General features: G+C 40.1%; 1 protein-coding gene across 2 annotated transcripts; it reads right to left on the bottom strand.

Moving 5' to 3' along the window:
• Nucleotides 1-6,968: 6,968 nt before the first annotated feature.
• crema (cAMP responsive element modulator a) lies at nt 6,969-21,845 on the bottom strand. 2 transcript variants are annotated; one of them, XM_030751339.1, is made up of 8 exons: nt 21,726-21,845; nt 19,920-20,034; nt 19,604-19,729; nt 15,954-16,042; nt 15,731-15,861; nt 14,524-14,721; nt 9,193-9,352; nt 6,969-8,486 (listed from the first exon to the last, which is right to left on the bottom strand). In XM_030751339.1, exons 2-8 carry the CDS (start codon nt 20,022-20,024, stop codon nt 8,342-8,344), a joined length of 954 nt encoding a protein of 317 aa, XP_030607199.1. In that variant the 5' UTR covers nt 20,025-20,034; nt 21,726-21,845; the 3' UTR covers nt 6,969-8,341. The 2 variants fall into 2 exon arrangements, with proteins under 2 accessions (XP_030607199.1, XP_030607198.1); XM_030751338.1 differs by lacking the exons at nt 14,524-14,721; nt 15,731-15,861; nt 15,954-16,042; ... (1 more) ...; nt 19,920-20,034; nt 21,726-21,845 and adding an exon at nt 11,327-11,612.
• Between the last annotated feature and the right edge of the window lie 1,455 nt (nt 21,846-23,300).

Below are 23,300 nucleotides of genomic sequence, written 5' to 3'. Positions count from 1 at the left end.
TTTTAGTGTGAAATGGTCCCACAGTGACAGAAAGAGACATCGTCAGGCCAGAGCATTGCGATCATTACCCTCATGAACTCTTGCTATTAAAAACCCTTCAAAATCTTGTTTCTCCCAGCTCTCTGAGGGATTGGGCGGCTCTGAATAAACACATCAGCAAATGAACCACACACAAAAAAAAAATTCGGGGAGGGGGAGAAAGTTGAAATAGGGTCATCTGCTGGCCAACTCCTTGCAGTGCAGGTATACAGTAAAACGTTTAGACTAAATTTTTATTTTATTTTATTTAGTCTAAATGTTTTATTATTTAAAGCAGATTATTTTTAACAGTAAACCACACTGACAAGTAAGTCTGAATGCTGTTAAAAACGGTAGTGACCCTGTCCCCAGTGCATGTGTGATGTAAGCTTCGTTTATACACACGTGTAATAAATATTATATGTATACAGGATTAAGGAGTGTTTCCACCGCATGGCAGATCAGGACCAAATTATCCATAAGTATAATTCAGATAGACAAATACAGATAAATCAGGTTTGAAATAAATTACACTGCCAAAAGTAAACTTGACCTCAGTGACTTCCAGTGTGATAACAAGTCCAGTCATGAAGTTTTCTCACCACTAAATATTCCACAGTCAACTGTTGGTGGCATTATAACAAAGTGAAAGCAACTGGGAGTGACAGCAACTCAAGTGGTAGGCCACGTAAGATGAGAGAGCGGAGTCAGTGGACGCTGAGGCGCATAGTAAACAAAGGTCACCAACTTTCAGCAGGGTCAATCACTACAGACCTATGAACTTCACCTGCCCTTCAGATTAGCTCAAGAAAAGTGCGTAGAGAGCTTCATGGAATGGGTCCCCATGGCTGAGCAGCTGCGTCCATGCTGTACATCACCAAGCCCAATGCAAAGCATGAGATGCAGTGGAGACATGTTCTCTGGAGTGATGAATCACGCTTCTCTGTCTGGTAATCTGATGGAGGAGTCTGGGATTGGTTGCCAGGAGAACGGTACTCATCTGACTGCATTGTGCCAAGTGTAAAGTTTGGTGGAGGGGGGTGGGGGTGGGGGTGGGGTTTTTGGTGTGGGGTTATTTTTCAGGAGTTGGCCTCGGCACCTTAGTTTCAGTGAAAGGAACTCTTGATGCTTCAGCATACCAAGACATTTTGGACAATTTCATGCTCCCAACTGTCTGTTCCAGCATGACTGCACATCAGTGCACAAACGAGGTCCATAAAGACATGGATGAGAAAAGGGCAGCTGTCCTTTAGCTTCTGTCCTTTATACACTGCTCAAAAGAAAGAAAAAAAAAAAAAGGATTAAGGAACACTTTGAAACACATCAGAGCTCAAAAAATCATGCTGGATATCTATACTGATCAAGATTGGGTAATGTGTTACGAGTGAAAGGATGCCACATCATTTGATGGAAATGAAAATTATCAACCTGCAGAGACCTGAATTCAAAGACACCTGAAGATCAGTTTGAACAAATGAGGTTTTTGTATGCATGCCCGACGCCGCCGGTGTGGGAACCAGTCAGTGGTATCAACTGAATCATCCTCCAGGAACTGCAGGCATACTCTCGCCACATGAAGCTAGGCTTTGTCGTGTACCAGGAAGAAACCTGGACCCACTGGGTCCAAGGATTTCATCCCGATGCCTTGTGGTAATCAGGAATGCCTAGCCTGTAGAGGTTTGTGCGTCTCTCCCGACCATCACTGACCCACCAGCAAACTGGTCACGCTTAACAGTGTTACAGGCATCATAACTGCTTCTCTGGACCTTTTCACATCTGTCACATCTCTGGACTGGAAGGGGTTTTTTTTAGGTGCGACTGGAACAGATTATCTTATTTTATTGCAGTCAGTAAAATGAGTTCTTTGTTAAAACGGAATATCCTGGTGAAGTTTCAACACAGGAGGGCGATCTACATTTTCCTAAAGTTAAAAAAAAAGAAAAGAAAGAAAAGCAAAAAGAAAAGGAGAGGGCAGCTGCAGTCACCTGTATGAACAGCAGAGGGCCGTCTTGACCTCTTCAGTAGAAGAGCTGTTCATGTTGTCAAGGCAGTGGGCTCCAGCTCACTAGTAGGCGGCCAGTCTCTAGGTGGAAATTTCCACTCAAGCCACACTTGACCAAAGGCCATGAAGATGTTTGAAAGGAGTGATAATGAAATATTAAATAGACTCCTACACTCCAAAATGTCCATTTTGGTTTGCTTTTCTGTAGAAGCATAAAAGAGGGGCAGTAAATGCCTCTGATTTAGAGTTTGGACAAATAGTTGCACAATTTTGCGCAGAAATTGAGTGTAATTAGTTGTGCTCTAATAGCACTTAATCAGAAGCGAAATAATTTATTTAATTTTATTTGTGACTATAAGTGAACAGTGGAAAAAACATTTAATTAAGATATATTTGATGCCACATTGTTGGGGAGTTTCAAGGTCTGTTCATGCACAGCAGTTTTCAAGGTTTCCCTCAGAGCCATTTTTCTGCCTTTCAATCTGTGTGTGTGTGTGTGTGTGTGTGTGTGTGTGTGTGTGTGTGTGTGTGTGTGTGTGTGTGTGTGTGTGTGTGTGTGTGTGTGTGTGTGTGTTTGAGAGAGCGAGTATGAAAATAAGATATGATGTTTTTGAAGCTTTAGTAGTTGTCATTACTCTAGAAGCTGAATCGACTCTGCAGAGCATATTGATACATGCGCATGTATAATCAATCACTAAATGAGACTGCAACATATGGCTATGGAGTGAAGAGATCAGTCCCATGTAAATTAAGAATCACACAGGATTGTGTGTGCTTCTATCACCATCAACCCCTCTGAGGTCACTGTTATACTGCTATGAGGTTGCTATGGAAACTGTTCATGTTCATTTGCATCCACTATTAAAAGTAATTTCCTTCTAAAAATTTAGTTGGCTTGTAAAGCAGCTTTTCAGCTTTGCTATTTGTCTTTTTTTATGTACTTTAGTTTGTAAACCAAAAATATGTGTATTCAGAAAAAAAAAAAAAAGTATTATTTGGCATTTTTAGACTGTTAGAAAGGCTTTCTCTCTTTTTTTTTTTACATTCCATCTAATGACGCAAACAGAGGTTTATTACTTTCCAAAGAGGAACTAACCTTTGCTTTGCTCGGGGAAGCAAAATAAAAGCCAAGGTTTGTTACTCTTCAGCCTGCACATTACATAATCAATGACCTTTAGGTACTGAAGGAAACTTTGAACAAGTACAACCACACTCCCCCTGAGCTACAATAGAATATACACAAAACCAAAAACTGCTACTCTTTTACAAATAGGAGCAGTAAAAATGTTTCTTGTTTAGGCTTTATAACTGAGCTGCTGAACTGAACTGCAATTGATCAGATCCATCTTAGATACTGACAAATCGCCTCAACCAAAAAAAAAAAAAAAGATGGTGGGACAAATGTGACCTTAAACTGAGCTTAATGTTGGTTCAGGCAGGTGAAGCTTGGCCCACAGTTCCAGTGTATCAACTCAACTCACAATGGTTCAGCTGATCCATTTCTGTGCATCCTACTGGCAAATCTAATGCTTCATTTGTGTTAGCCTTCCTACAGTTGTTGCTACCTCTGCAAGCCATTTTGTAACCCACCCCCACCCTGTTACCTCTTTTCACGCCGTTTTTTTATTTAATCGGTGCAAAGTCCATGGCCACTGTTGCTGATGTTTTCATGCATGCAGGGGAAGGGAGGTCCTAGAAAAAAAGCCATATCTTCAACTGTAAATTATTGCACAAGGTCAGTCTTCTTATGATAAAAGTGTTCCAACTGAAATGAAGAAATATGGCAAATATTTGTCATCAAGGCTTGTAAGTTTTATCCTTTTATTTATGAAACTAAACCCAGGGTACATGTTAGCATTCAAGGCACAAGTGCTGCACTACTTCTTAACACAACATACCTACACCGCACAGGTAGATGTATGCAGTTACATAACTACATTGAATACTTTGTCCTTGGGACCACCTGTGTGTATGCTGTGTTCATATTGTGGAAGTGACTTTTGTTCTATGAAGGCTTTCACAGTTTTGACATAAAAATGCACTGAGAGCAAGTCAAGAAATTAATGGAAAAAATGCAATATACACATATAATGTATATAATATTCCATACATTACAGATATATCTTTATTCCTAATTTCTGAAGTGTTATAACCTTGGCAGGCTGAGGTAGTTTTTTCCAGCTTCCTTCATAAAATGCTGCTTCGACACAATTGTACCAGTAATAATCATAGAATGGAATAAACCAGATGTTCTCCACTGAACAATCCAAGATGTACTCTGAGTGGCAGGGGAACACTAGGAAAACAGCACCCCCACCAAGGCTGGAGAGAAAGCAATACTAGAAGGGCATGTAGGAGAAGGATGCAATACTCACCACCGATGCTCAGTGGCTAGTGGACCGAAGAGCAAACCACAGCAACCTCCCTGAACAGACTCCAGTAACCATCACAGTGGCAGACATCCAAGAAAGAGCCTCAAATATGAAGAGCTGGACAGCACCAGGCCCTGACATGATTCACACCTACTGGCTAAAGAAGCTAACTCTACTCCATGAGCGCCTGGCAGCACAAATGAACCAGCTGCTAATGACTAAGACACACCCATAATGACTGACTGATGGCTAGACAGTCCTGATTCCCAAGGATGCCCATAAGGGACCAGTCCCATCCAACTACTGGCAAATACCCTGCCTCAGCACAACATGGAAACTCCAGTTAGGCATCATAGCAGCTAAGATGAGCAGGCATATGGCTCAATACATGGGTGGGGCCCAGAAAGGAATTGGCAGACATACCAGGGGAGCAAAACACCGGCTATTGGTAGATATAGTAGTCACTCGAGACCGTAAGACTAGACTGACCAACCTGTGCACCGCCTGGAATGATTACAAGAAAGCCTATGACTCGATGCCTCATACATGGATCCTGGAATGCCTAGAACTATACAAGATCAACAGGACCCTAAGAGCCTTCATCAAGAACTCAATGGGTATGTGAAAAACAACACTAGAGGCCAGATTCAAGCCAATTGCACAAGTCACCATCAAGTGTGATGCTCTGTCCCCACTGCTGTTCTGCATAGGCCTGAACCCCCTCAGCCAGATCATCAACAAGACTGGCTACGGATACCAACTAAGAAATGGAGCAAACATCAGCCACCTCCTCTTCATGGATGTCATCAAGCTGTATGCCAGGAATGAATGAGATATAGATTCACTGATCCACACCACATGGATCTACAGCAGTGACATCAGAATGTCATTCAGTCTGGAGAAGTGTAGTCGGATGGTAACAAAGAGAGGGTAGGTAGACAGAACTGAAGGGAATGGAGTACCAGAAGGCAACATTGCAGACACTGAGGACAGCTACAAATACCTTGGAATCCCACAGGTAAATGGGAACCATGAAGAGGCCGCTAGGAAAGCTGCAACCACCAAGTACTTAGAGAGAGTAAGGCAAGTCCTGAAGAGTCAGCTGAATGGGAAGAACAAAATCCGGGCAATCAACACCTATGCCCTGCCAGTTGTGAGATACCCTGCTGGGATAATAAGTTGGCCAAAGAAGGAGATGGAAGCCACTGATGTCAAGACAAGGAAGCTCCTTACCATGCATGGAGGGTTTCACCACAAATCCAGCACCCTGAGACTGTACGCTAAGTGGAAGGAAGGAAGCCGAGGACTAGTGAGTGTCGGACCCACTATCCTAGATGACACAATAAAGACCTATGAATACATCAGGAAGATGGCCACAAAGGATCATGTGTGAGTACCTCAGGCAGCAGAAATCCAAGAGAACAGGAGCAAGAACAGGAACGGTCATTGAAGGACAGGCCTCTGCTCGGCATGTACCACCGGCAGATAGAAGAAGTGGCTGATATAGAAAAATCCTACCAATGGCTGGACAAAGTTGCCCTGACAGACAGCACAGAGGCACTAATCATGGCAGCACAAGAACAAGCTCTGAGCACAAGATCGATAGAGGCTGGGGTCTACCACACCAGCAAGACGCCAGGTGCAGGTTGTGCAGAGATGCCCCTGAGACAATCCAGCACATAACAGCAGGGTGCGAGATGCTAGCAGGCAGGGGATACATGGAGCGCCATCACCAAGTGGCTGGCATAGTATACAGGAACATCTGTGCTGAGTATGACCTAGAAGTCCCAAGGTCAAAATGGGATACGCCCCCAAAGGTGATTGAAAATGACAGAGCTAAGATCCTGTGAGACTTCCAGATACAGGCGGACAAACTTGTGATGGCTAACCAACCGGACATCGTAGTGGTGGACAGAGGAAGAAGGCCGTAGTGATAGACGTTGCAATACAAAGTGATGGCAACAAGGAGAAAGAACACAAGAAGCTCGATGAATACCGAGGGCTCCGAGAAGAGCTAGAAAAGATGTGGAAGGTGAAGGTAACAGTGTTCCGCGTGGTAATCGGAGCAATCGGGGCATTATTTTGCACTGCTTTAACTGCACATGAATATGGCTTCAATGCTGAGGAGGAGGACGTTTCATCAATAACTGAGCTACACATCACAATCCCTGTCAAATTTGTACATTTTATTAGATAAACAAAAATATTTTTTACAATTCAAAACAAGGAAGTACATCAACAAAGAGAACACCTGGTAGAAGACAGAGCCATTTATAAGAGTAAAAACTAACTGCAGAAAATATTCAACTCATCTGATATTAAAGGGAAATAAAGGAGGCCTGGATTTTGACATCATTTGACTTTCAGAGAATTTAACAGAATGGGCACATGTCTGAGATCACAAACAATAACAGACTGTTTGGGTGGTAAAAATTAAGACTCATACCGTTGTCACTGAGCTAGTCAGTGGATAAATCCCTTACTGTTACTTAAAGAGCTTTGGCAGCCTCATTGTAACAGATGTCAGGCTCTGTTACTCCGAGGAATGCTCTTTTTTTGTACATTTGTCTACACTGTTCATGGAAAATGAAGTATTTTAATAAAATATAATCAGTGAAACAAAGAGCTACAACAGAAACAGACAAAGCATCTCCATGTTACCAGAAACATGAGCACAAAATGATACATTTGAGATTGTTTTTATGAACAAAAAAAGACAGAAGAATTGGCATTACCCTTTAAACAGAGCATTTTAATATAACAATAAGCCATAAATAACGTTTTATTCCAAAATGGATATCCATCATTTCGAAAAGTTATACTTGTTTATCAGCAGAGCAAAACAGTTATTCTTGGGGCCATACGTATTGTAAAATAATTGTTTACAAATCTGGTATTTAAATTTTTAAAACGTACATTAAGTATCTTTGTAGAATATATATGCTGTTATGTGAAATTCAGATAACTGCAATAGAATATAAACTCTAATAATATCTACACACACCCTTGGTTACTTTCTGTGCTTAATCTAAAGACCAACTGTGCTCTTTCTTTTCATTTCAAGTACTATAACTTCACTTCAGTGATGAAAAAATAAAGACTCTTTTGAACTTTGATTCTTTTGAAGTACACCGTGACTCAGTTAATGCCTCTCTATTGGTATGAAATATATTTGATGATTCTGTGCAAAAACAGCCAAACATAAGTGGATTTTTTTCTTGATGTTATCTATTTGAGCAGTGTTTAAAAGAACAAAAGCAAAAACAAACAAAAAAAAGACACATTTTTGACCAAATCAAGATTTTTTGTAACAAACAAACTGATGCAAATCCAGAAACCACTTTACTGACAAAATGCTTGATATATCTCCTTAACTGTTTTCTCTCATGAAGGAATGCAATGACCGAAAACAGGAGCATAAATAACACATAACACATAATCAGGTAAACACGCTTCGAGTTGCCTTGTTGCAGTGCTGATGGATCGGTGTAGGAGCTTGTCTGACCTCAGAGAAACTTGCTGGTTACGGGACCTGGCTGACCCCCCCCCCCCCCCGAAGGATTTTTCATAATTGCCATAAATGAGCAGCACATTTTCAGGAAGCACCTGTATTTCCTCTTCCTGTTCCTCTTCTTCAGCTGGCTCTCATTGGTTAGCCTCGCTTGTGCGCGACAGCAACAGCAAGCACAATTTGTACAACACTTGAGTCTTCACATGCAAAGAGCACAGATAAGAACAAGAGCGAAACTGGCAAGCTCAAGCTATTTGACTTCCCTACAACACTTCTGAATTTGGCGTAAATCAGGCCTGAGTGAGCAGAGAATAAAAGACAATCAAAGTAGTTTTTGTTCCAGAGTCTTTTTTGTCTTTTTTTGTTTTTTTTGTTTTGTTTTGTTTTGCTGTAAAAGTTTGTAAACTGTCGTCAACTCATGACCACAAGCGACCGCTGCTACTCAGCTTTGTGGCAGTAAATGTCCTTTAGTGCTTTTAGCTCTTCAATCAGCGTCTTGTTTTGGTTTTCCAACACAGCCACGCGATTTTCCAGACATTTGACATACTCTTTCTTTTTCCTGCGACACTCACGAGCTGCTTCCCTGGAGAGGAAACGGAAGAAAAATTTGCATGAGTCTCTAAAAGAAAATGTGGTTTAGACTTAAGACAAAATGCAAAGTATGCACAATCCATACACAATCCAACGTCTGAGGCTTTTGAGTTCGGGTTTTATTCGATTCTGCGTTTATGTTCACACTTTCTAGACAACAATTCACTTGCTGCAGTGTTTCTCAAATGTTAAAAAGTATGCCCATCATCTATGAAAGCATTAAACTTTAGCTTTGACCTTTTCGTGACTTGCTGCTTTGGCACAAAGTGTGAATATCAACCTCCAGACAGGCACAATCACGCTTATGTCAAATTTTCCAATATGCATGAATTGCAAAATCATTTAAAATATTGTTGCAAGTTCTAACGTGTTTTTTCATAGTAATCTCCTTTTAGCAAACCTAAACCGATTTATTGCCCTAAATGAGAATCAGAATTAGTTTAAGTCAGGGCTGAACATTTTTAAAACATTTAGGGCCACCAGCACTCGTTCTCTTGCTTGTAATAACATCTCCATGACTGACATTTTTAATTTATTACATAAGAGCTTTTTTTCCCCCTCCAGATATAGCTACTCTTTTTGTCTATAACCCCATTAAAGAATGACCCTAATTTATTTTCTAGTTGAAGTACTTATAGTTTCAGGAATGATCTTAGACCTCAAATACCATCTCTGACCTCTTCTTCTTCAGCTCCTACCTGTTTTTCATCAGTCGGACCTCTCTCTTGCGGGTGATCTCTTCAGCGTGCTGTGACGAGGGGCTCTGCATACTGCCTGGAGATGCAGCCATTACAATACTCTGAGCCAGGCCCGAGTTTGGTGAGCGAAGCTGGTAGGCGGGGATGTCTCCTGTAGCGGCTACGGGCAAATACAGACAAAAGCATTTGAGATCAAGATTCTGCAATATTTTTAACTTTTTGTTGTCTTTTATTAAATTACATTTTTCTAAAATAGCAAGGAGGAATCTGCTCTGACTGTCTATGAGCAGATATTTGTTCTTATAACATCAGATTTAAATTTTTTATTTACATTTTTTTTTTTATCTTCATATGCAGTCATTCTAATATTATGTTGCATAATGAGACTCATAGTGAATTCAAGCAGCCTAATGTAACTGATTTAGCAGCAGGAATGGAGAGCTTTGATTAAAAAAAAAAAGATGCTGACTCAACAAACTTCCGATCTTTGCTGCTGAAATACAAACACAGACGGTGCCAGAAGGTTTTGTTTTTTAACTTCTGTGCACACATTAGTAAGATCTGTTTTTGATTTACATAATTTGGCCTCATAAGTTGTAAATTTATGCTCAAGGATCACTGCTAACTGGTCAGATAGAGCCCAGCAGCTAAGGTTTGGCTCCGATGTGTCCAAATGCTCTAAAATCCCTTCAGTACTATTTATATTGTCAGGTTATGAAATGTAATACATGTAACTTTGTAACCTGAGGCAGTGCATAATAAACTAGTTATCAGACTTACTGTTTGACTTTTTGTTAGAGCGACATTACTGAACAACCCTGAAACATATGGTAACCAATAAATAACATGGTTGTGTTTATTCATGCTTATATATATATATATATATTATCATCTCAGCGGAATGAATTAATGATTTTTGTGCACAAGTTAGTTTGTTTCTTCACAAGATCTGGTCTCAGCACTTGGGAGGTAACGTTTCTGCGAACCACTGTTTGACTGTCAGATTGCTGAATTCTTAAAGAAAGTGATGCTAATTCTGGAGAAAGCTGAAAAAAACAAAGCGATTCTCTCGATGTGGTTTGTGCGCTGTTTGGTTTGAGTCACCGCTTGCATGACTCAACCGTGCGCTGCTCTGCCTGCTGTCTCGTAACATTTCACCTTCTCGTTTTCACTTTGTTCCTGAGAAGTTTCAGTGCTCTCCACTAATCTGCTGTCCACACACACTCATTCAGAAAGAGACACAGCAGGTACACACACACACACACACACACACACACACACACACACACACACACACACACACACACACACACACACACACACACACACACACACAGCGTCTGTCTCTTTTTCTCTCATTGTGATAACAGAATGACTCGGGCTGTGCTGACGTCAGTGTGTGCGTCTCACTCGCCTGTTTGCATTCTCTCTTCCCTGCCCGGCTTCTGTTCCAGGAAACTGGAGTGACGTCAAACCACCAACTATCTTACCCCACACACCCCCGCACCTCTCCCAGCCACCCGCTCCTTTACTTATTACCTCCTCCCTGCCTGTCTGCCCAACAACCAGTGTAGTGGTTAAAAGAGCAGGTTGTGTGTGTGTGTGTGTGTGTGTGTGTGTGTGTGTGTGTGTGTGTGTGTGTGTGTGTGTGTGTGTGTGTGTGTGTGTGTGTGTGTGTATTCGTAACAGCGGGATACAGCCTGACAGGAACGACGCTGAGCATATTAACCAAAATGCTTGTTTACTTTCTAGATCTCACTTCAGCCCTGAACTGTCGCAGTGTTTTTCCTGTGTTGCAATAGTGAGGACACCTGTGTGACCTGTGATTCATCTTCAGTTTCACAATGCATAATATGAAAGTCGAGTAAAAGTAATTTCAATTTCAGAAATTTTTTCTCTGCAGGCAAAAGCTTCTGCTCTTACAGTTGGTTAAATAAAAGAGATGCTTTTGCAATTGGAAAAATAATCTCCAAATACCAAAAGCATATTCTTTTTAAGTCTTATTCTCAGGTACAAGCAGAGCTACACTTCAAATCCCTGCTAACTAAACGTGCACAAATATCTCTCTAAAGAGCATTAAGAAAAGACTCAGTTTTGCAGAGAGCATATTATTATACATGTGAAGAAACTCTACCTGACTCAGTCTCATCCCCAGTTACAGCCATCTCTGGTTTCCAATAATCCAGCACCACGGCAGAAAGACACCTCACGACAAAAACACTCCTCTACCGTTACTCTTTCCTGCTTTACTTGTGTCCCTTTTGCTCCTTCTTCTCCTTTTCCTCTCAGCTCTCTGTATCAGAGTGCTCGCTTCCCAACTTTACAGCCTGATTACAATTACAGGCATTGACATCACAATGACATCACTCCTGCCCGCTGAAGTCAGTAAAACACCCTGGATTAGAGTTCCTCCCACCCTCCCCTCCTGCAAATGAGACACTGAAGTACAGAAACACAATGTGAGCTAGGCAGGGATAGAGGGAGGGAAGGAGGGGGAGCTAATGGGGGTGGGGGGAGGGTGGTAGTGGAGGGGTTGTATTTTTAGCTCTAGTGACGCAACTAGAGCGACGCTCAACAAACAAGAGGATATTGTGTCCCAAGCGGCTGCCATGCAAACTGTTGAGCTCCCTGCTTGAAGATATCTGTGTGTGTGTGTGTGTGTGTGTGTGTGTGTGTGTGTGTGTGTGTGTGTGTGTGTGTGTGTGCGTCTGTTTTGGAAAGTGTCAAGGAAGTAAAGAAATAGTAAACAAAGATAATGAAGGTTTTACATTTGTTTAAAATTATAGCCAAATGTCCATTACTTATCCTGCTGAATTCTACAAAACAGTTATTTAACCAAGCCTACGAAAAGATTATTAACCACTTAGATGCCTGATGGGTTTCTGGTGGGAAAATCAGCAGCTAAGATGGAAATGATGTGTGTGAGATTTTTCGTAAAACTACTCAGGAAAGTCATGCATAATTTTTCTGAACAATTTCACAAGTCTTGGCACTGTTTAACTTTACCACAGCCTAACCTAACCTTTTCAGGGCTTTTACTTTAATGTGGATGGAAAAAAAACTTGTGCTCTAGCTCCACGTAACATCAATGAAAGACTACCAGCGGAATGCAAATGACAGCAAGCTAACACTAATGTTGATTACGTGTGGATTAACCAGTGATTCAAAAGTCAATTAAAAAAAGGGAACTCTGAAGCTCTTTGTAATAGCAACATTTGTTTAAAAAAAAAAAAAAAAAAATCAGTGTTTTAGTGTGATCTGAGGTTGATTATTCACACTTCTCACTGTAGGTAAAACTTTGATTATTAACGATTCTGCGGGACATCCGCAGCCCTGCTGCTGAGCAGCTCTGTTAGCTCTGTTGTTAATACAAAGCTCTCCAGCTGGAAGGAACAAATTAGCCCAAGCACAGAGGTTGTTCTGTTTCTACCAGCTGCATATGGACTTGGACTGATAAGGCAAATATCACTAGTGTCAGGCAAAGTTACTGAAATGGCACCTACACAAACTGAAATGTGACCACTAATGCAATGAAAGGTCCCTTACAAGTCATATGCATGGGTGAGTGCTGCTTTGATCTTATCACTGACTGTAAATCAAACTTGAACTTTTCCTTCTAATTAACATGTTTCTGAAGTTTTGACTGCAACTATTTTCTCAAAGCGTCGATTCTCAGACCACAGATTTACTGCTATAGAGACATCCGTGAGAATAAATGCATGGGTTAGTTGACGTTTTGTGTGTTTGGCTCAATATCAGCAAAAGAAATGATCAGATATTAATTTCAGGTATTTTCATAATATTGTGTTTGTAATTCAAACAGGAGCCGAGCACAAACTACTCCTCGAGAGACTGCAGCTTCCATTCTGTTGCTTCTTCTCGTTCATTACTCTGATCTCCAGGTTAAAGGACGAGCGTGCACTGGTGATGGGAGTGAAGGGCAGGAACAGAAAGGAGGACAGAGAAGCAAGTTTTCACTCACAAACAGCTGAGTAAAGAATTGATTTTAAAATAGAAATAATCCAGCATGGTTCCAGAGACTATTTCCTGTAACCTCTATGACCTATATTAACATCTTGTTGGATGAAGAGGGTCTGATTTAGTCTCGTGAGCCCTGAGCTCCTTATTTCTCCTAGATATTTGCGATTAGATGGATCTGATATGTTTATAAACTAAGCTTCCTCTTTAAACAGGAAGTTGTATTTTGTTACAAGGTTGTTACTTTTTTTAATCCTCCAATGGGGAAAATGGGTTTCTTTTATAGAAGGCAAAGAAATGGTGCATTCTTCAATGCAGTAAAATACACAAACAAGCAGAAACTGAAGGCCTAGCCGAGCATCTCAAAGGAGGAAACATGGCATCTGGTGATGGCCATGGTTTTGGACCTCAGGCTGCAAAAAATGACAAAATTTTTGCCTTTATCCAAAAAATAAATCAATGCCCTAACTACAGATGATAAAACTTTTTGCTGAATTATTTGTTAGTTTTCACATGAAGCAAGAGATTCAATCTCACAACAGAACCTTGAGGAGCAGCTGTACAGAGAGAGACTGAAGAAGAAAAAGACTGGGCTGGGGCAGCGCTCACACAGCAGATGAACTCTGAAATTTTCTACAGAGTAAGCCTTCACGCCTGTCTTGATGAATTCGCGCACCAGAACAGATAACCATCCTCTTCGGTACTTTGAAGACGGTACTGCAGCTGTGTTCAAAGTAAGAGACGAACTCAGGGGAATTTTTAAGGACTGGCTGAAGATATCACTGACAGTAAAAGCTGAACTTTTACACTACATCGCGCAATGAATCCAAACAGTGTGAACACGTTTTTGGAGTAGAAGGTAAATAAATCAGTGGTGAAAAAAGCTTCAAAATTATCTGTTGCGGCCAGAGAAATTTCTAGAAACCTAATTAAGCAGAGTTACGCAATAATCTGAATCTCAAATGTTTTTAAGCACTGCAGATGTGATGTGCTGGCTGTAGGACAAATTATTTAGCTTTGGCTGTTTTCACAAAAGGTCGTAGATGTACATTTTCATTTAGAAAATCCCATAATTTTCTGAGTCTTTAATCCCACAATGTCAGATGGGGATTATCATATTAAATATTTTTTATACATGTTTTCATCTCAGCTATCATTTATGGCTTATAGCTGTAGGGAGATATATTATTTATCATGCTGAAAAACATAAAAAAAAAAAAAATCTGAGGAGCCATTAGAAAATGTTGACACATTCAGCATCGCCTGCACAGCCCTGCATACATGCTCCTGCTGTTTTTCAAAAGGATTTTTCTGATACCAATTCATATTCAACAATTCAAAGTTTCACTTCACCTTGGATGAGCACCTGTCCTCCCTGGATGAAGAGCTGCTGTGGAGAATCTCCAGGCTGAGCTGCACACTGTAGGACAGCAGCAGCAGCAGCAGCAGGCTGTGGGGTGGGACTACTGGTGACTGGCAGGTTTGGAGCCTCCTGTAGGCCTTGAAGTCCAAGGCTAGACAACTGGATGGCTCTCCCTTGGGTGATTGCAACTGTACAGGGTATGTTTTTACAGAATTCATGAGGTAAAAGTTTGTTTTTTTTTTTAATTCTGCAGCAAGTAGCATCCAAACACTATGCTCAAAATTTTATTTTCCTCCAGTTTTCACAGTCCTAATGGGAATCATTAGCATTTCCTCTTAAACACTAAGATTCTTATTAAGTTAGCCCACTGTAAACACTCAAAGCATCCAAATGTGAAAGTAAGAAGGAAACAAATACCTTTGTTAATCTATTGAAGCAATAAAATAGTTCCTGTAATTGCATGTACACAATGAACTGATTACATGCAGTGCTGTACAAAAGGTTTGAGCCACCCTCATTTCTTTACATTTTGCTAGGAAAATTTGAATAATTCGTTGAAACATGCAAATGTGAAACCTAAATGGAAATACAGTATAAAAGGGAAAAACTGAGCTTGTATAACTCTAACAAGCTTGAAAGTCAACATTTGGTATGGCCACCTTTATTCTTCAGCACAGCCTGAACTCTCTGAGGCGGCTTTCTTGTGATTTCTTTATGTAGTCTTCAGGAATAGTTCTCCAGGCTTCTTGATGTATATTCAAATCTCTTCTTTGGAATTTGGCTGTCTTTTCTTCCATTCTCTGTCAATAATGTTGAGGTCCGAGCCTCTGGGGAGGCCAATCGATGCTTTTATAGCATTGTCAGTGTGTTTGGGATAATTTTCATTGTGAAAAATGAAGCTGTTGCCAATCAGAGACAGACAGACAAACAAACAAGTAAAAAAAATTCATCTGAAAATGGTCAGGTACAAGGACTATACTGAAAATTAGAGAAAAAGCAGCCAATGTCCACAGAAAGACATTGAAAGAGCTTCGGAAAGCTATTGTTCAAGACTACTTTAAAAATGACAGGAACGTCTGGCTCCTTGGAAGCACAATATGAAGAAAGGATGGGCGACTCAAGGCTTTTTCTCTGTTCTAGAGCAGTAACTGTTAAAGGTGGCTCTACAGTGAGTAAACTGTCCATGTGTGTACTGACTGTACTGTCCTGAGCTGGTCTGGTAGATGGAGGCTGTGGGGGTGCTGGAAACTGGCACGTCATCCTCCGTCTTCTCTTCTTCAATTTTAGGAACTGCCGGTGAATCAGATGAAAGCTCGTTCAGAATTTTTCTGCCAAAGAACAGAATTCAATAAAGTAATTCCCTAAAGGCCTTTAAACATTAGCAGACTTTATATGGCATGTATCACGATTTAGTTCTCACCGATATGATGGACGCCTGGAGAGAATCTCCCGCCTTTTCCGTGTGTCTGTTACTGACTCGTCATCCTCCGGCTCCGCTACAGTAGCAAGCTGAACAAAAAGCAGGTAGTAATTAATAGTGATGAGTAATCCACATTGATTTTTATATCATTTTGGCAACATCATTTGTGTTAAGTGTTATCACTGAGTGGGTGTATCTTTCCATACACAGTCTTTTGTGGAGCTCTGGGATGCGTTTGTGAGAGATGAGCATGACGTCAAAGCAGGAGCAGCATATTTCAAGCCTTACTCTTTTCAACCCATTACACGCCTCGACCGGCATCTACAGTGCTGTGCAAGTCTTGAGTCACTCTTCATTTCTTTGTATTTTGAAAATGGTAAAAATAGGTGCAGTGACTCACTGAAACATCCAAGTATAAATGGAGTTTGTACAATTCTAACAAGATTGAAAGTCAATATTTAGTATGACCACATTTATTCAATCTCTCTTTGGCAAGCATTCTTCTAATTTCTTTAAGTAGTCTTCAGGAATAGTTCTCCAAACTCCAAAGCTCTTCTTTGGATTTTGACTGCCTTTTGTTCTGATCTCTGTCATGATCATCCCACAGTGCCTCAATAACATTGAGGTCCGAGTTCTGTGGCGATCAGTCCATGACTGATAATGTTCCATTATGTGTTTTTCTATCCAGGTCTTCTTTCACTGCATTGACAGTGTGTTTGGGATCATTGTCATGCTGAAAAATGAAGCCGTTGTCAATCAGATGCTTTCCAGAAGGTATCACATGGTGGATCAAAATCTGATATATAGGTACTATTCTGAAATGCAGCCCCAAACCATGACAGAGCCTCCACCATGTTTTTGCACATGGCTGTGGACACTCACTGTTGTACCTCACTGACCACCTCCGTGCATATTGACAATGATTTGAACCAAAAATTTCACATTTCCCTCCAGTCCAGTTATTGTGAGCCGTACCTCAGCCTGTTCTTCCTGTTTACCCTTCATTAAGAATGGCTCCTTTGCACCAGCCCCACCATTGAGACCATTTCTGATGAGGCTTTAGCAAGCAGGAGATGGATCAGCTGAAGGGCCAGATGTATCTCTGAGACCCTGCGTTAGGTATTTGCTGAATTTTTTTTCTCCCATTGTTTTCCACTTTTTTTTATTGACAAACTGCACATGATGCCAGGTTATGCCAGGTTTTCAGCTAATAGCGCTTTGGGAATCACCTTGGTGGTGCAAAATACTATTTTATGCCTGTCAACCTGTTATCGTTGCCATTTTTCACAGATTCAGCTAAAAAAAAACGAAGAAATAAAATGATGTGCCTTTGCAACAGGCTGCTAGCAACAAAGTGCCAAAAGATTTGATTTAAAATTGGTTCTTTGCTAAGTTGTCTGTTATGTGTAGAAGCAACATCAACACTGGTTCATCCCTTGAGTTAGGTCCGTTTTTATGCTGGAATACTTGATAGGTCAGTGTCAACATTCCTCTGAAAATGGTCAGGTCCAAGTACTGGACTAAGAATGAGTGAAAAAGCAGCCAAGGTCCAAAGAACAACACTAGAAAACTACTGCTCAAGACCACTTTGAAATGGCAAGAAAAGAAATCTCAGTACAAAGGTAACTCTCTAGCTTGTTGGAGAAATTGTGGAAGCACGAATGCTAATCATTATCACATATTTTGGGATTGTCAGACAATTAAAATGTACTGGAAGGGAATACATAATGCAATACGAGACATTTTAGGTAGCCATCTGCCCTTGGAGAGTAAAGTTCTTTTCTTTGGACTGGTGCCCGAAGAATGGCCGAAAAGAGACAAATATCTGTTTAATATCCTACTAGTGGCTGGTAAAAAGGCTATTACCAAAAAAATGGCTCACTCAGGAAAGCCCAACTTTGAATATGTGGATGGACATTATAATGGACATATACAGGATAGAGAGAATAACTGCAGAAATAAATCATAAGACAGATCTATTTGATTCACGATGGGAGAAATGGATAGACTATATAATATCACGCAGGCCTGATACTACTTTGGTTAACTTTATTTAATGCATGATTCACAAAAACAACCACCCCCTCTCCTCAAGCATTCATGTTCTTGATAGTTCATTGTACTATTACCTTTTTTGTAGCTCTGTGTTTTTTATTTTATTTTAATTCTATCATTACTTTCCCCACAAAATGGGACATTCAGACAGATACATGGCAATATGGTTGGAAATAGATGTATATTAATTTTCTGGATGCTGAATGTCAATAAAAATACAATTATAAAAAAAATAAATAAATAAAATGGCAAGAAAATCTGGCACTTTGGAAGCAAAATATAAAGAAATGAGGGGTGATTCAAGTCTTTTGCACAGTATTATATATAGTACCTAACTATTTTCAAAAATAAAAAAGTTACCACCTTCTTTTCCTCAAGCATTTATTTGTTTCCCCAACTGAACTGTATTGCAGGAATAAAAACAAATATAAAGTCAACCTGGCAGTGTGTCACAAGCCAGAGGACCTTCATGATTCACACTGCTGTGTAATGGATGCACATTAGGATGATGTCTGTACCACACAAAGGTGCCAGGTTAAACAAAGGTGTGTCTATTAATTGATAATAGAGTAGAGGTTGGACCTCAGCTTGTCAGGTTTATGCTCTGAAAGCAATTTTCAAGCAGTAAATAATTGTGCTGTTATGCAAAAAGTGCACACTGGTGCAGGATTTATTTAAATGACAATATAATTATTACGGGAAAAGTACAGTTAATACCAGGACTCTCGCGGCAACGAGTCAGACTCACAACTGATAGTCTCACAGATAAGAACTACAGAGTACTTTGAAATTAGTCAACAAAACCACGTTGTGGTATACATCTGTGCCATCTGATGGTGCATTTCTCAGATATAATCTATTTTCGAGCTGGTTTCCTTGAAAAAAAAATACTTTCCATGAGATGACAAAGTAACCTCTGCTTTGCAAACAGAGCTGCACAGGCAAGAAAGTGTGCTGCTGCGTGTTAACCATTGTTTCCTTTCTCAAGCCTCATATACGTACACACTAGTTTTCAAAACAACAACAACAATAATAATAATAATAATAATAATAATAATAATAATAATAATAATAATAATAATAATAATATCTTTCTGTCAGTATTTTCCCCTCACAGATCAGTGTTGTTTGAGCTGCCATTCAACCCACACACAACATCTCCCGAGTGTGAAGGTTAGACTGATGGGCTTAAACCTCAGTTCCTGCTGCATGCTTGAATCCTATTAACAGATGCACTGCATTAAACCATGAGCTCTGCAGTGTGCCGTCTACACACAGCAGTTAATTGTTCATACTGACAAAGCATAGTGTGGACAGTTTTTACTGTTTTACTGTCAGGCCCCGTTATTTTACTGACACCTGTGCATGAGACTTGCTTTCACACAGATACTTATCTTGAAACCGGTTCAAATGACTTGAGGTGTTTCTTGAGGCTTCTCTTGAATTACACGGTTTTATTTAAAACTTGTTCTGACGGCGTTGGCTTGGTTATGTTTTGACAGACTTGAGAAAAGGCCTGGACTTGTTTTCCCTGAAAACTAAACCATCAATTAAAAAAACTTCAAATGAGTTGTAAGGCGACCATGTGCCCTCACCTGGACAGTCTGGACTTGCGGTGATTGTATAACAGAGGTCTGCGGGGCCTGGATGACCCCCTGGATTTGAACTGTTTGACCAGTCGCACCAACAACGAGACCAGAAGACTCCTCTGCCGCTGACACCTTCAGGCACACATGAAACAAAAAATTAAATAACACCATGCACTGAATGAAACAAGTGAAACTCATTTTCACCTGCAACATTAAGAGCGGACTGTCTTTAACACCTCTTGCATCTCATCTGTGCACACCTTAAAGTTTGTTCATTCTGAGTTAAAACCACCTAACACTTCATCAGCACATTTGCGTGCACCTGTGCAGCTGCAGGAGAAGGGCTGAGCTCGCTGTGGTTTTCCTCTCCATCTGTCACTGAATCATTTAAACTGCCGTCCAGCCGAGACGATACCGAGTTATCCATAGTCGGTCACCTAGACAGAGAGACAAGCAAATTATTAATGCTACAACTGAAGCTGTCTTCTTCTACTTCAATGTCATTACCAGAGATAACAGACAAATAAATGTGTTTTCACGGTCCAATTTTCCCCCCAATATTCCTTAAAGATTGGCTATGTATGAAACAGGATATTGGGCCGTGGACCACCTCTAATAAACAGGCTTATCCTTACCATAAATAGATATTTAACCTAGTAATATCCCTAGAAAAAAAAGTTTTGTATGTGTTTTAAAGACCTCCTTCAGCCTTTAATTACTTTGTTCAGTACAAAACAGTTCAAGCTTTATTGACAGGAAAAAAGCAGACAGCCACGTGCAAAGAAGCAGAAATAACATTAACTGCACTGTGATGACGTGCAGACTAATGAGATGGTGAACTGGACACTTTTCAATCAGTGAGTCTAGAATATAATTCAAAAAAGGCAGAGCCAATAGAAACAAATGACATGAAAACACTGCTGATGTGAGTCAAAATTATTTGAAGCTCTGTGGTGAGAGTGAGCGTTTATTCAGCTTGTGACAAATTTGCATTATATAACTGGCAAGCTCATTAAGTGTGGCAGCCACAGGGTGAAGCTGGCAGACTGAACTGAGGCTTTTTTTTTCACACATAGGGAGCCAGACTGTTACAAACTTGAATATGATTTTTCTTGTTAGATGAATAATGACAGTGAAAGGCTGTGAAGACTTGTGTTTCACTGGGTTATTTAAAAAAAAAAAAGTTTTAACTTAGAGATCAGCTGCTGTGTCAAAGCAAAACAAAAACAGGATTAGATTGTTCTAATGTTTTATGGGATCTGTGAAACAGAAACTGGACTGATTTGAACAGCCAGCATCATACCCAGAAAGCAAATTTTAATCAAAATATTATTCACATTAAGGACCCTCGTGAAGAGCCACAGAACCCTGTTTAGTAGACTTGACTCAAGCTGTGTATACTCTGCTACTAATGGCAAACTGTTACATTTTTAAGTTTCTTACTAGTGCAAATCTAAAATATTTCAGCTAAATTAATTATGCTTCCACACCCCTTTTGCCCTAGAAATTTTCAGAACAGATCTTTTAAATTAGTTGGAAAGCTGATTTAATTTTTTCTTAATGCAGCACCCATATTTCTTAACCAGACACCCAGGTATCTGTCTTGGAAGTAAAACCTATTTACACGGTAGAACAGATCAGTTAAGTTGAGCAAATTACGCAAAAGAATGGGGGCAAAAGCGACTTCCTCTTTAGGCACACAGCTATGAAAGGTGAAAGGGTTACATTGTTACACTTTAATTTTTGAGCAGCATATTTTAGCACAATTTTAAAATAAAGCTGTGTTATACATAACGAATTTGGAACAAAAACCGAAGTCGTAGCGTTTTATATTGTGTAATATTTTACGTAGCGGTGCCAGAATTTTTATTTTGAAAGAAACCAAGTTCGCTCCACATCCGACAGCTGTTCCGCCGGACTTGACGGAGCTCAGGAAACTTAAAGAGAGGAGCTGCTGACAGTTGGGAACATTTTTTTTTTCACTCCATGATGGTCGGCAGTTCATCAGCTGTGGTTACAAAACAAAGCTTTAATGAAGCGTTTCGCAACGAGGATGCATTTGCACATTTTCTTTCGACTCTGCCCGACTGGCGCTGACCAAAAATGTGACAGCTTTGTAGCGACTTACCGAAGTTTTACGTAGTCTGACTCGTCACTAATGACAGTACGGGTGAACGGCCCGTGCCTTCGCTCACGTAGTTTCCACGTCAGCGCTGATGCTGCTGTGCCGAAAATGTCGACCGACCAGTCAGTTTAAGACCGAAGAGGGTCGAGGTGGAGCGAGAGCATTCACTCCTTCCTACTTCCTAGTTTACATTCGGCGGAAAACCCCGTGGCTAAAATCCAGATTTAAGTTGGCAAAACGCAGGGATTTGACGGGTACAAACCACGCAAGATTTTTATAATCTGGATTTAAATTTAGATCTTTATACAGTTTTCTTACATTATAGGTGTTCGCGCGGTTTTGAACTTATTCTAATTGTTTACGAAAAGCAGGCCTGGCAACAGTTTAACTCGCCTACTTTATGTTAAAGCTTTAAAAAGAATGAATATTTTTAATTTAGCATGGTAAGAAGGCATATTCAATGATATTGCCTCAAATGTTTGGCTTTTTTTTAACAGTATAATTTAAAAAATTAAACAACGAAACTCGAAGTCTGCAGTAACTTGATCGCCGATGCTGCACAACTACAATTTGATAGCGCTACAAGTTTTATAAGTTGGCGAGTCGTGTTTACAGAGCAAAGTAATGCTGCTGTCTGGTGCCTGAAAGAAGGAATTACACCTTGAAAAGCTGGTAAGATGCAGATGTTCAAGCGCGCAAACGTCATAGCACCAGACTCCAATAAGAATATAACGCTTGCGTAGGCAGTTATACATGTACCACAATCACTCAAATAGCCATGGGCATTTAATTATAGTTGGGTGTTTGATAGACTTCACAGCAGTAACAAAAAAAAAAAAAAGATTATAAAGAGTATAAACTAATCACAAAATCTAAAGACCAAATAATGTTTTACATTTACAAACTAGAGACTATTTTTGGACCAATAATGGAACCCTCACCTGTAAGCGCTACATTATAAACTTAAACTCGTTTCCTGTTGCTATTTTTTCTGTGTAATATTCCGGTAAAAAATAATGTGCAGAGAGCTGTTGGCTTACTGTAGAATCCGTTATGTACTTGCCGGATTCCTTTATTTAGCACTAACTCTGGGTGACCCCAGAGCCACCATCTGTCCTCCTGCATGCCAGGAGGGGCCACACTGTTTGAACAGTGCCCCCCACCGTTATCAAAGAGGACTGCTCTGCAGGGACAAGTTCTCTTGATCTCAAACGGTGTGACAAAAAATTTACATAATTTAAAAAAAAAAAAAAGAAAGAAAAATGTGTTATATGTGTTGGGTACAGTGCATTTAGGTATACAACAAGAGTACCATCTACATAAAGGTCTCTAAACATAGGCCCTTTGAGGGCAAATTATTTCAAGTTCAATTTTTAAAAAGTATGGCTATATAAATATTTTATAATCTAGCTACAATGACTTATAAATGAACTAAAATGTAGTTTTTTAAAAAACAATTTTGGATATATTTGATTCATGCTGTATAGGCCTACTATTACATTTACTGTAGCGTAAACCATTCTTTCATCATTATGGTGATGGTGATTAGTATTAGTCTTTGGCTACAGTGTTTCAATT

This window comes from Archocentrus centrarchus, chromosome 17 (genome assembly GCF_007364275.1).
Source record: "Archocentrus centrarchus isolate MPI-CPG fArcCen1 chromosome 17, fArcCen1, whole genome shotgun sequence".
Lineage (NCBI taxonomy): Eukaryota > Metazoa > Chordata > Actinopteri > Cichliformes > Cichlidae > Archocentrus > Archocentrus centrarchus.
The sequence above is the reverse complement of the archived record's forward strand: the minus strand, read 5'-3'. Positions and strand labels throughout refer to the sequence as shown.